General features: G+C 39.1%; 1 protein-coding gene across 1 annotated transcript in view; it reads right to left on the reverse strand.

Annotated features, from left to right (window-relative positions):
- LOC126209950 (uncharacterized) overlaps positions 1-14,711 on the reverse strand; it is a 159,337-nt gene that overhangs the window by 74,385 nt on the left and 70,241 nt on the right. The window contains exons 3-4 of the mRNA XM_049939065.1: positions 11,334-11,536; positions 3,035-3,290 (exon numbers count right to left, since the gene is read on the reverse strand). Of these exons, the coding sequence (XP_049795022.1) occupies positions 3,035-3,290; positions 11,334-11,536 (459 nt within the window). The remainder of the gene's footprint in view (positions 1-3,034; positions 3,291-11,333; positions 11,537-14,711) is intronic.

Raw genomic sequence — 14,711 nt, forward strand, 5'->3', positions numbered from 1 at the left:
CTCATATGTTTTGTCTTAAATGTACACCATAATTTCTCCAGCACTGTGCAGTACTGTTCCCCAGTGATGGAGACACCAGGTTGCTGTACGTAATGGATGGAGTTGGCCACTCAGATCGACTGGTGTCCTGTGTCGAATTGCAAACAGCATGGAAGCTGGCGCATAATTTGACACACGTGCTGCCCTATAAACATTTTTCATTCTCTGATGGATGTCCATTGGTGTTTGTCCTTCAACATCCAAGAAGCATTTGGTAATAAAATCACCATAGTTCCAGCTTCTGCATCTACCACACTGCCTCTGTCAACACATAGTAATTGTGCTGTACAGTTAGTGCAGTGGATAGAGCTTTGGGTTAGCATGCAGGAGGTTGAGGGTTCGATCTTGGGTTCGAACATATGTTTTTTATTTGGTAAATGTTGTCCAAGTGGTACAGTATCTGGCATCTTAATCGTCAACAGCGATTGCAGCGGGTCCTCTGGAAAACATTTGCAATTACATATGACAATAGCAGAAATGGAAGATTGGCGTGTCACACTAATCCCTTGTCTACATGTTGGTACTTATACACTTGCATCAGAGTCACACTATGTTGCATGCACGCTACAGCAATGCCCTTACACAGAAACTTTTTGACGGTCCCTTGTATGTGACACCATTCTCTCACCCTCACAAAATAATGTCAAAAGCATCTGCTATAAAATAATTTCTTCCTCTGGGATACATGTACTGACTATTCGCTATTCTGTTATGTTCACTTCACAATGAATCACTTTACAACATTGCTAGAACATGAAAAGGTTTCATATCCCAAGGGTCTGTAACTTATATTCGTGCAGGATCTGTTTATTTCCTCTAATGCGCTTGTATCTACAATTTACTACTTTTTGATTATCTCAGTTTCTGTGTTATTAAAATTTTGTTTCCTGCTATCAGAAGTTTCTTGTTTCATATTACAACTCTACATTTGCTGCCAACTGATAATTTTCTATAATAGGATTGTGGTTATTATTTATTCTAATTACTTTATTTTCATTTGATCAGGAAGATACTTTAACACCCAGTTTCATAAACTCACAAAATAGGGTAATCTGAAATCAAAGAGTAAGGCTTATGGCAAAATTTAATTAACATGACAATTTATTACTGGAAATATTATCTGCATAGTGATCCTATGAAGTGCATAATTTATTTTTATGTTTATTAGCTTGTCCTGCACAAAAATGTTCTAGTTGCCTTAAATCTTCTACATTTGTACACTATAAGAAGCATGAACCAAATAAATAAATAAAAAGATAACTAACTGCAGTGTACCAAGAAAACATATCTTTACATACTAGCATAAATAAAAGTAAACAAATGTGCATGTTTCTAAAAATTATTCAATGGACATGGGACAGGCAGATAATACCAGTAACTGATGTACCATGAAGAACAAGCAGGTGATATGATCTGAAGGAAATTAGAGAGCAAGTTCTCATCTCTGGAGTCCATGACATCTGATGCTGGTTAGAACAATCAAACTTGCTTGTATGCTGTAGCAGGCACTTGGATGGTGATGGTCATTTAAAAAAAAAAAAAAAAAAAAAAAAAAAAAAAAAAAAAAAAAAAAAAAAACACACACACACACACACACCATACAGTGATCACATTCGAGCAGGTAAATGTGCCTCTGTCTTTATTCTTGTACATTCTGGAAGGTGTTAGGTTGATGTAGGTGATAGATGATGGATATATGAGGATGGATTCTACAGCAAAAACAGTAGCAGAGGCAGACAATTTGGATTAGTGGTACTGGTTTGGGAGTGGCATAGGTTTGATACTGACATTACATTTACTGAAGTTACCAATTTAAATAAACTGTTGCCTATAAAATGACAAGCATTTTTCTGTCTACCTAGTATGACTTTGGCAGAATATTTTGAAATTTGCAATATTTGTTGACTAATATAACAACAATAATGAATGTGATAATGTTAAAGGACAGTCAAGACAAAAAAACTGATAAAAGTTAAATTATCAAAACTGATACAAAAATCTTCAATATAATGTATAAACAAACTAACACAAGTTCTCAATATAAACCCTGACTGGTCTTTCGTTCTACGCCAGCCTTAGTAAAACATGAGTCATACCACACATTACGGGATTCCATCTATACTTAATTTTTGGATATAAATTTTTTTTCTACAACAATCACAATGGTTTTGTGACACTTAGTAGGAATCAAGTCACGGTATCTCATATGAGCCACTATTCATTTAGTTTACACAGTATGTATGAAAGTTATGAACTTACAGCAAACTAAGTCTGTCTGTACTAATAATAAATGGAACAGCAATTCTAGTTGTAAACACTAAAATAAGAAATAAAATGAGAATGGCAACAACTGTATAACTATTAAATATGGTGTTCTAAATATTAAGTAAAAAGAACAGCATTATCATGAAGAGACCATTGGCTGGAAACTAAAATATCATGAAAATGTAGCTGAGGTAATCTGAGAAGTAATGAGAATGAGATTTTCACTCTGCAGCGGAGTGTGCGCTGATATGAAACTTCCTGGCAGATTAAAACTGTGTGCCCGACCGAGACTCGAACTCGGGTCGAGTCTCGGTCGGGCACACAGTTTTAATCTGCCGGTAATCTGAGAAGTGTTTGACAAGTCAACTATTTGCATCTCTTTGTGCCCTGAACCTTAGCAGGTCCCTGCGAGGTACTTTGTTGGCGAGGAAAAAGGTTCTCTTCGGGCATAGCAATGTTGTTACCCTCCCAATACCACTGTTTGAAAGATGCCATAATACAAAATGATCTGCTTTTCTGACCTCTCCACTTCACATCTGTCTGAGCACCTGTTGCTTATTTTATGCAGATATAGGGGCATGTGGTCATTATCCCATTACGAAAAGGCTCGCACCTCTACTCAGTTTTATATACAGCAGTTTCTTTCTATCACAGATATCTGGGAACAGTTTATAAAAACCACACACAGTGCCCTCGCTGTTCCAGTCAGTTCTATAGTTACCTAACTTACCCCAGATACAAGAGGACATTATTGCTGCACATGCCGCAAACCCCGCTTCCCTGACGTAGCGGTCACGGTGAGCCAGCACAGATATCACCACCAGCAGCAGTTCCCGATCTACGTGTGGCTGCAGGGCTGTGCCGCAGCCGTCCGCCATGCTACGGAGACAGCGCAACGTCGTCTCTAGGCGGCTCGCTACTGTCACGGCGCCACTTCCACCGCGTTCCCCATCCAGCGGACGTAATCCCACCAACTCACTCCCACGCTGAATCACAAATTCACACTATACTATTAGTTCACTGTGACCTGAAAACTGGGGAACAGCAGCAATATCATAACTGTTAACTGAGCTCTACACAATTATAACAATTTCTGATGCATTACACATGGTGAAATAAAAGTTTCTTAACTTAGTAAACTTCAGATATAAATGTTATTCAGAATTGTGTTTGCTTCAGTGAGATTATGAAGCTAGCCACAACTGAAGTATATATAAAAAAGAAGGAAACTGTATTTTACAAATTACTTTGGCGGCACAGAGAGTTGTGGACAATAACAATAAACTACATCTGCTTGAATTAATTTCAAAGTCCTCAGTTTCAAAGTTGGGCATTTTAGTAGCCTGATATCAGAATATGTAAAAAAAATAATATTATCAGATGCTTTCTTTAATAACTTCACTAGCTTTTCACAAAACCAAGACAATTTTAACATCCCTGTGCCAACATGATCTTTTACAACTTGCACTCACATGCACCCAACATGCACTACTTTGGCGGTGCAGCTGCCGAATTACTTTTACATTCTCAAAAATTATAAGTAATGCAAGCTACTGTTTACAACAGAATTTTAATTAAATCGTAATTATTATGTTACTAGAACACACCATATCATACTTAATTAAATATAAATGGAGATTCTCTAGTTATATTTACAAAATATAAATGATTTCAACTTCAGTTTCATAAGATGTGTGTTCCTAAAATTCAGAAATTATCAAATTTTAATTAAACATATAATTACTTTTCCAATTATGTAATGAAAATTTGTGACACCTGATTACATTGAATAGAGTTATGTAATGTTCTAACTAGTCTTTGAAATTACAAAGACACCAGAAATATGACACTGTTAGTATGACAAACAAACATTCATTGTATAGAATTAAGTGATAATATTATTTTTGCATATAATATAATGAATCAACAGTTACAGTGGGTAAAAAACAAAATTTTCAACAATAAGTATTCACATGCATAATTCAAGATGTATCAGCTTCTTTACTAAATATTAGTATCATATTTCAGTTGGTTCACCTCACCTCAAACTGTTATATTACAGAGTCAGTTTTCTGTCTGTATGTAGTCTGTGTAACTACCAAAGAATCAACAGTAATTTCATTAATTCATTCATTCATTCATTGCATTCTATACACCTCATAGGGTATGCTGCAGGGAAAGACAGTAATATACAAGATGTACAAGAACCAAGAGAATCACTGGTGTCTTTGCTATCTTCAGCAAAAGTAAGAAGAATTATAGGACCTGTTGAATGGAATAAACAGTCTAATGAGTACAGAATATGGATTTAGAGTAAACTGAAGAAAGACAAAAGTAACAAAAGTAAGTATCAGAAATGAGAACAGTGAGAAACTTAACATCAGAATTGATGATCACAAACTACACAAAGTTAAGGAATTCTGCAACTTAACAGCAAAATAACCTATGAAGGAGGACACAAGAAGCAGACTAGCACTGGCAAAAAGGGTGTTCCTGGCCACGAGAAGTCTACTAATATCAAACACAGGTCTTATTTTAAGGAAGAAACTTCTAAGAATGTATGTTCAAAGCACAGCATTGTATTGTAGTGAAACATGGAATGTGAGAAAACCAGAACAGAGAGAACTGGAGGTAAAGAATTAGGAGGTTCTGCAAAGAATTGGTGAGGAAAGGAACATACAGAAAATACTGACAAAATTTAGGTACAGGATGATAGGATATTTCTGAAGACATCAGAGAATAACTTCCATGGTACTAGAGGGAGCTATAAACGGTAGGGGAACACAGAGATCAGAATACAACCATTAAATAACTGAGGATGTAAGTTGCAATATCTACTCTGAGGCAGGAAGGTTGGTACAGGAAAGAAATCTGTGATGTGCCACATCAAACCAGTCATAAGACTGATGAAAAAAAAGAAAGAAAGAAAGACCCCATCAAGAGCAAGAAACTTCAGGGATGTGGAGCCAGTGAAGACATGCATTAATAAACTACGAAAAAAATCATAGAAATATAATCGCCATGGTGTAAACAATAACTGTTTATCACATACCATGATGGTATATAGGAGGACTCCTTGAAACTACTGCAGAATCATTTCAATGAAGACACAGTGGAATTATTCTGCCATGCACTCACAACCATTTATTTCCAGTCTGGGGGCAAGTTTTATCAACAGGTAGATGGAGTCACTATGAGACCCCCACTGGTACAATGCATCGCCAATGTACATCGAATACTTTGAGGATATCACTTTGAAAACCATGCATCTTAATCCTAAGGTCTTCTATCGGTACGCTGACAATACTTTTGCGGTCTGGCTGCACGGTGTAATGGATCTGGGAGATGTGTTATTTTCTACGGGATTTGTCGATACCAAATCTAATGAGGGAAGTTGTAAATGTTTTCTTATATTTTTGCCAGAATATTTTTTTTTTTTTTTTTTGTGAATTGTAATTTGCCTTATTTTATGCTAATTTGCTTATATGTTTGAGTGTGACAGCATATTGATTAATATTGGTATACGTGACGAAGAATATCAAAGAGACTGGTTACAAGTGGAAGCTTGTGTGTTGTGTGAAATGTCTTTGACACTGGAGTCGTCTTTGACCGTAGTCAGTCGGCAGTGAACTCTCAGTGTGTGTGACACTGAAACAATGTGCAGGTCAATGTTACAATAATTTACAAGTGAACAGGAAAAATGAATTATGTTACTACTATTTTTTTTATATAAACATCAAGAAGGAACCACATTCGAAGAAATGGTATTTGAAGCACCAAAAATGAGGCAAACGCATTGAACCAGGTCATTTCTGCAGCCGACAAAACTGCATTGTGGAATCATACTTTCACTAGACGACTGAAGCCAATACAACAAGACAAATATCATCTTGTGACTTACCAAACGAAAGTGCTGGCAGGTTGATAGACACACAAACAAACACAAGCACACACACAAAATTCAAGCTTTCGCAACAAAAGGTTGCTTCATCAGGAAAGAGGGAAGGAGAGGGAAAGACGAAAGGATGTGGGTTTTACGGGAGAGGGTAAGGAGTCATTCCAATCCCGGGAGCAGAAAGACTTACCTTAGGGGGAAAAAAGGACAGGTATACACTCGCACACACACACACACACACACACACATATCCATCCGCACATACACACTGTCCTTTTTCCCCCCTGAGGCAAGTCTTTCCACTCCCGGGATTGGAATGACTCCTTACCCTCTCCCTTAAAACCCACATCCTTTTGTCTTTCCCTCTCCTTCCCTCTTTCCTGATGAAGCAACTGTTTGTTGCGAAAGCTTGAATTTTGTGAGTATGTTTGTGTGTCTATCAACCTGCCAGCGCTTTCGTTTGGTAAGTCACATCATCTTTGTTTTTAGATATATTTTACCCACGTGGAATGTTTCCCTCTATTATATTCAAATATCATCTTGTAAACATTTCACAGAAAAGTGAGTACTGTCACAAAATATGCTAAATTCAAGTATATAAAAATAGTGAGCATATTTCAACGGCAAGGACACACTAATGGAATTTCACAACCATCTGAACAGCATACATGAGACATGAGAGATGCCTACCCTTCCCCGATATTCTAGTAAAGAAGAAAATGGATGGCACACTGGGACACTCCATCTACCGTAAGAAAACACACACAGGCCTGTACCTCAGAGCCGATAGCTGCCATCACACAGCAAAATGGAAATCCGTGTTCACTAACATTGTCCATAGAGCTGTTGACGAACACGACAAGGATAGTTTTTCTATTAGGATTCACCACCTGAAGAAAACTTTCCAGAAGAATGGCTACACCAAAATGCAGATAGACGCACTCAAGATGAGCAAGAAGAAGGAGGAGCTTCAGGAAGAGGAGAAAACAAGGGTCTGGCACTTCTCCCATATGCAGGGCCGCCCACGGCAAAGATTGCCGGGATACTGGAGAAAAACAAGATAAAAATCCATCTTCTGTCCTCCAACGAAAATCAGGAATATTCTGGGCTCAATGAAGGACAACTTGGGTCTAAGAGCATCGGGTGTTTGCAGCATTTCCTGTGAATGCAGAAACTGATATATCGGACAGAGACAGTGTCGCATCACACGACGCATCTCTGAACACGTAAGAAGTGTTCATCTCGGACAAAAGGAAAAACCCGTGGCAGTGGAGCACAGCCTCTGTGATGAACACACATTTCAATTTGAGCAAACCAAGGTGCTGGGTAGAGCGGAAGGTTTGGCTCTGAGCACTATGGGACTTAACATCTATGGTCATCAGTCCCCTAGAACTTAGAACTACTTAAACCTAACTAACCTAAGGACATCACACAACACCCAGTCATCACGAGGCAGAGAGAATCCCTGACCCCGCCGGGAATCGAACCCGGGAACCCGGGCGTGGGAAGCGAAGCGGAAGGTTTCTGGGACTCTGTTACTAAAGAGGCAGTGGAGATACGAGTCAGTGATAATCTGGTCAACTGGGACAGTGGCTTCCAACTCGGCTCCACGTCAAATACAACATTAGCAAGAATGCAATGAGAGTGCACCGATGACGGAGGCAGGTCGGGGGGAGCAGATGGAATAAACGGGCCGCACCAAGACGAGACACAGGGACCTGGCGCCAGAGTCTCCTCCCAACCACATGATGCCGCGCTGATTCCACTCATGTCCGATTGGCCCGACCGCGCAGAGGATGCAGAGAAGCACGTGGTCCGGCGGCTATAAAGACCTGGGCGAAACGTGAACCAGACACCTTGCCTGAAGATGGCAAGTAAGAAACTCGCTGAAACACTGCTGGAGAATGACGCATTGACTCGGCTGTCAACACACACTAAGAACTAAGAATAAAGCAAAAACTATTTGGAACATTAGTAAACAATAAACAAATAAAGCTACTCATCAGTTTCATTTGAAATTGAGTTCCCCCCCCTCCCCACGAAACAGTTCTGGCAGAGATGGTGAGAGTTCTCAAATGACTGGCCACCAAATCAATTCAGAGGTGGAACAACACCATGCAAGTATTATAGAGATGTGTTTGGAACTCAATAGGAATCCCTGGAGGAATGATGATGTTCTTTTTGAGGAACATTATTGGGACAATGTACCTACAGAACTGGCATTTGAAACTTCAACAAGTAATAAACAACTAAATACACATGAACTCAAACAGTGGAAAATCGAGTCCTTGTCCTTCACCCACTTATGCCATTCCCACCTACCCCTCCAAAGTACACAGCCTTCTATTTTACCGATGTACCTGCAGTTACTTTCCTTTCCTTTACTTAATTTCACTCCTTCCCCATACATTTACCCTTTGTCGATGATAAAAATCAGTTTCAAATGAACTATGATATGATATGATTAAAAGGAAAATTCTGATGTGGGCTACAACTGGGGAGTGAAACGAATTCATTGGTGATAAGTGAATATCTGTGCCAGGGCAGGACTTGAACCCAGTTTAGTGTATTCATGTCTTGGTTTCTGTCTATGATTTTTACTCTCTGAGCTTCCCTCCAATACTAAACTGATGATCCCTTGATGCCTCAGAATGTGTCCTACCAACCGATCCCTTCTTCTAGTCAACCTTCAGAAAAGACTTCCTGGCACTTAAATCTATACTCGATGTTAACTGATTTCTCTTCTTCAGAAATGTTTTCCTTGCCATTGTCAGCCTATATTTTATATCCTCTCTACTTCGACCATCATCAGTTATTTTGCTCCCCAAATAGCAAATCTCATCTACTACTTTAAGTGTCTAATTTCCTAATCTAATTCCCGCAGCATCACCCAACTTAATTCGACTACATTCCATTATCCTCATTTTGCTTTCATTGACGTTCATCTTATATCCTCCTTTCAAGACACTGTCCATTCCGTTCAACTGCTCTTCAGAGGTCCTTTGCTGTCTCTGACAGAATTACAATGTCATCGGCAAACCTCAAAGTTTTTATTTCTTATCCATGGATTTTCATTCCTACTCCAAATTTTTCTTTTGTTTCCTTTACTGTTTGCTCAATATACAGATTTAATAACATCAGAGATAAGCTACAACCCTGTCTCACTTCCCTCTCAATCCCTGCTTCCCTTTCATGCCCCTCGACTCTTATAACTGCCATCTGATTTCTGTACAAATTGTAAATAGCCTTTCACTCCCTGTATTTGACCCCTGTCACCTTCAGAATTCGAAAGAGAGTATTTCAGTAAACATTATCAAAAGCTTTCTCCAAGTCTACAAATGCTAGAAATGTAGGTTTGCCTTTCCTTAACCTATCTTCTAGAAATGTAGGTTTGCCTTTCCTTAACATATCTTCTAAGATAAGTTGTAGGGTCTGTATTGCCTCACGTGTTCCAATATTTCTATGGTATCCAAACAGATCTTCCCCGAAGTCTGTTTCTACCAGTTTTTCCATTCATCTGTAAAGAATTCATGTTAGTGTTTTTCTGCTGTGAGCATTCTATTCACAGAAAATTCATATGTAATTTCTTCATCAACACGCTAAGGTGCATGCCATAAGCTGACTATTGACGGTACTGTAATTGTTTGTGAATGTCAAAACTTTAACTTCACACAAGTTCAGACTTGTTAGAACATGTTGTATTCAGAAAATGACAATATATTGAATTTTTCATTTAATGAGTATCTCTCATTCATAAATATGCTGGGGCAGTTGTGCCCCCAGAAGAGTTTCAGCTTGTTCAAGTTTTACAACACATTTGTTTTCAATTTTATAACAATTTTAAAAGTAAAAATGAGGATGTACAAAGTTTTGTATTTAAATGATACAACTGGAAAAAATTTAAAAAAAATGATCAAATGCAAATAGTTGTTCAGTTACAAATTAACAAGCAAAACACACAGGACTTAATAGTTCAACATCCAAAAAGTTAAGTACATTAATAAAAATTTATTAGTTTTTATGTTACAATTGAATTAAATTATGTCTTGGAGATGTTCATTGGCTTGCTGTCCCAATAAAGTCACTTAAAATATAGAACTTAATTTTTGCAAATGTCAAATAATGATTATTATTACTTGGAACTATCAGATGGCAACGTTACAGGCTCTCAATGCTAGTCTATTTAGCCTATTACTGTATTCAAGACTTGATTCCCCTATTCCCCTCCAGTTTTTGCTCCCCCCCCCCCCCCCCCTTCTCCCCATAACTAAATTGTCTATTTGTTGATGCCTCGGGATGTGTCCTATCAACTGATCTCTTCTGTTAGTCAATTTGTGCCATAAATTCATTTTTTCCCCGATCTGGTTCTGTACCTTCTCATTACTTACTCAAGCTAACCATATAACCTTTAGCATGCTTCTGTAGCACTTAATTTTATCTCTTCTCTTCTCTTGTGAACTGCTTATTGTCCACGATTCACATGGACAATATACACTCCAGACAAAATACCTTCTGAAAAGATTTTCCAATGCTTATAATCATATTAGATCTTAACAAATTTTCCTTTTTCAGAAACACTTTTTGTGCTTCTGCCAATCTGTATTTAATATCCTCAATAATCTGGCCATTGTCAGTTATTTTGCTGCCTAAATAGCTAAAGTCATTTACTACTTTTAGTGTCTTATTTCCTAATCTAAATCGTTTAATATTGCCTGGTTTAATTCACTACATTCCATTTCCGTAATTTTAATTTTGTTGGCATTCATATTGGAACCTTTTTTCAAGACACTAATTCCATTCAACTGCTCTGCCAAGTCTTTTGCTGTCTCTGACAGAATTACAATGTAATCTGCAAACCTCAAATTTATTTCTTTTCCATAAACTTCAATTTCCTCTCCAAATTTCTCCTCGATTTCATTTACCACTCACTCAATGTACAAATTGAATAATATTGGGGTTAGGCTACAACCCTGTCTCACTCCTTTCTCAACGAACATCTCCCTTAAATGTCCATTAACTCTTACAGCCATTCTGTCACTCCTATTTTAATCTGCCAGAAAGTTTCAAGACAGTACACACCCAACAGCAGAGTTAAAGGCAGAGTCTCTCACAGGGCAGTATTACGTGTGCTTACCCTGCGTGACAGTGGACCCATCTTATCTGGAACATCGAGCAGCATTGAGGACGACGGAGGTGGTGGCGGGGGTGGTGCCTCCTCCTCGTCGGCAGGTACTGGGGACTGTTCGATGCTGGACCTAATCATGTCCAGCAGCACCTCACGGCTTTCCAGGAACGTTTGTACCCCTGTCTGCCTACAAAGTGCTCCCAAAACTTCACCTGAAAAGTGTGCAGCAAGACAGTACTTTATATTTTCATCATTTGACCTTCTTCAAGCAAGATTAAACAAATGCATTTCAAACATTCCAAAGACCGTGAACAATAATATAAGAGGCGATCAATAAGTAATGCAACACTTTATTTTCTCTGTCAATTTCAGTTGAAAAACTGTGGAATTTGTTGTGGTACGTTGCGGAATATCCCCACTTCAGCCCCTACAGTTTCATGAAGTTCCAATATGTGGCAGTGCTATACGTAGCCTTCAAAATGGTGTCTGTAACAGAGGTGCATTCCAAGCAGAGAGCTCTCATCGAGTTTCTTTTGGCAGAAAGCCAGAGCATCACAGATGTTCATAGGTGGTTTCAGAATGTCTATGGACACCTGGCAGTGAACAAAAGCATGGCAAGTTGTTGGGCAAAAGGTGCCTCACCGTCATTACGAGATAACACAAACCTGTTAGATATCTCGCATGCTGACCAGTTGCACAGAGCAGTGAGTCCTCCAATGCTGGAACATGTGGATTCTCTCATTCGAGGTGATCAATATATCACCATCAAACACCTCACTGCACACCTCTAAGTCTCTGTTGATAACACTGACACACTTGTCCGCCAGTTGGGAAATTCAAAGGTGTGTGGCTGTGTGGTTCATTGCTGCCTAACAGAAGACCATAAAGAGCAACGGAGGAGTATCTGTGTGGAATTGCTTGCATGTTATGAGGCTGCTTGTGACAACTTTTTGTTAAACATTGCCAGGCAGTGAAACCGGAAACAAAAAAGTAATCCACAGAGTGGCACCACACCACCTCTAATTTGAAGAAAAAGTTCAAAGCTGCACCATCAGCTGGTAAAATCACGGCAATCGTCTTCTGGGAAAATGAAGGGTTTATTCTATTTGATGTCCTCCCTCATGGTGCATCGATCAACTCTGAGGTTTATTGTGTTACCCACAGGAAACTGAAGAAGACTTCATTGGGTTTGTTCCCACAAAAATGCAAATAAACTACTTCTTCTCTATGAGAATTCAAGACGTCATGCAAGTCTGCGTACCTGAGAGAAAATGCAAAACTTCACTGGACTGTTCTTTCTCACCCACCCTACAGCTCGGAACTGGCACTTTCCATCTCTTTGGTCCAATGTAGGGTGCACACAACAGGAAGCAGTAAACGGATAATAGGGATGTTATTGATGCAACAAGATGTTGCCTCCAGCATAGACCAGAATAGTACCGTACGAGCGTACAGGCCTAGCCAATAAAGTGGCACACGGCTGTCGCATTGAATGGAGATTATGTTGAAAAATAGGGTTTTATAGTCAAACGACTGGACAACAATATGGTGTATTATCCTGAATAAAACTAACCTGTTTTCAGAAAAAAAAGTTTTGCATTACTTATTGAATGCGCCTTGTATGCTATGTTGTACACAGTCACATCTGCAAGTCTCAATGTGTTCTACAAACTATATTGACCATTTGCTATTAATCTGTGCCACCACCACCAATGACTGTGTATTTTATGCAATTGTCTATTTCTCTCTTCCTCTTCTTCTCACCCATTCTCTCTAAATTCACCCTCCCACTTCTCTGGCATCGCCTCCAACATTAAGTGTACATTAAGAAATTAGTAATAAAATGATATTCTCTTACTTTAAGATAATATACGAGGGATGTCAAAAATGGAATTATTTTTTAAAAGCTATGTATTTTCAAATTGTTTACAAAATAACTCTATCCCCTTCAAAATACTCTCCCCTACAACTAATACAGTGCTTCCATTGTTTGAAACATTTTTTGAAGTCATCTTTAGAAATGACTGACAGCTCCTCTCTCATTTTTTTCTCGACTTCCTCAATGTTGTCAAATCAGTGCCATTTTGTGCCCATTTTCATATGTGGAAATAAGAAAAAGTCACACAGAGTCAGATCAGGTGAGTAAGGTGTGTGGGGCAGTGGAAACGATGCCATTTTTAGCCAAAAACTGTCTAACAGAGATGGTTGTATGTGCAGGTGCAGAGTAACAAACTTGGCAGCAACCCTTTTCATTGCCAAATCTTCTGTTAAAATTTTCTGAACCGAGCTCCAAGATAATCCGCTAATCTCTGACAGTTGATCAAATGACTGTTGACAGTTTGCGAGTACAAGCTCTCGAATTTTTTAAAAATATTTTCATCGATTCGGGCAGTCGATGGACACCCAGAATGAGGTTCACCATTAATCGCCGTGTCGCCATTTTTAAATCGAGAAAATCACTCGTGCACTCGATTTTTCCCATAGCATCATCTTGGTAAGGTTTTTTTCAATATTAAAACAGTTTCAGAAGCATTTTTACGGAATAGAAAACAGCATTTCACAGCTGCACATTGTCCACTTCAACTTGCCATCATAAGAAATGAAACAAGAACAAAGCAGCGCTAACAAAAACAGTCACTGCAGATGAACATCACAAACCAGGTTGACTACACAGGCAGCACTGTACTGGCAATGAGTTGTGCTATGCATGCCTAGCACCAGAAATGCGTCCTACAAAATCTCCTCCCACAGTAATGTTATTCCGTTTTTTTTGCATATCCCCCTGTCAGGCTGCACAACTCTTATCCCTACCCCTTTCTTTATCTTCTCTCACTCTCCCCATACTCTTCCATTCCTCTTTCCCATTTCTCCTCTTCCCCACTCCTGATCCAACCCCTCCCTATTCCCACTGCCTTTCCTAGGCTCCCCTTTCCTCTCCCTCTTCCTACACTTCTCTTCCTCCGCCCCCCTTCCTCCCTCCTGCAATTCACTTACTGCTCTTCGCCTTACCTCTCTTTCCCACTTCCCTTAACTCCCTCTCCCCATTCTCTTCAACACTCCACTTTCTTCATTCATCTCACTGCTACGTTTTCATTGTGCTCTCTCCTTGTCCCCTCTCCCCTACTCCCCTTCCTCACCTCTCTCTGATCACCCCGTCTCTTCTCCACCTTTCTCTCCATCCCCTACCATCAGTCATCTGTCATTCCCTCTTCAGTATCCATCTTTGACACACACACACACACACACACACACACACACACACACGTGTACATGTACACACAATACTCTTCCTCTCATTTTTCTAAATGCCACACACACTTATAAATCATTAGTGAGCCCCAAGTAGAGTTTAATACCAAGTGTAAACAAACAAATGGAGAAAAAGGA

This window comes from Schistocerca nitens, chromosome 10, assembly GCF_023898315.1.
Source record: "Schistocerca nitens isolate TAMUIC-IGC-003100 chromosome 10, iqSchNite1.1, whole genome shotgun sequence".
In the NCBI taxonomy this organism is placed as follows: domain Eukaryota; kingdom Metazoa; phylum Arthropoda; class Insecta; order Orthoptera; family Acrididae; genus Schistocerca; species Schistocerca nitens.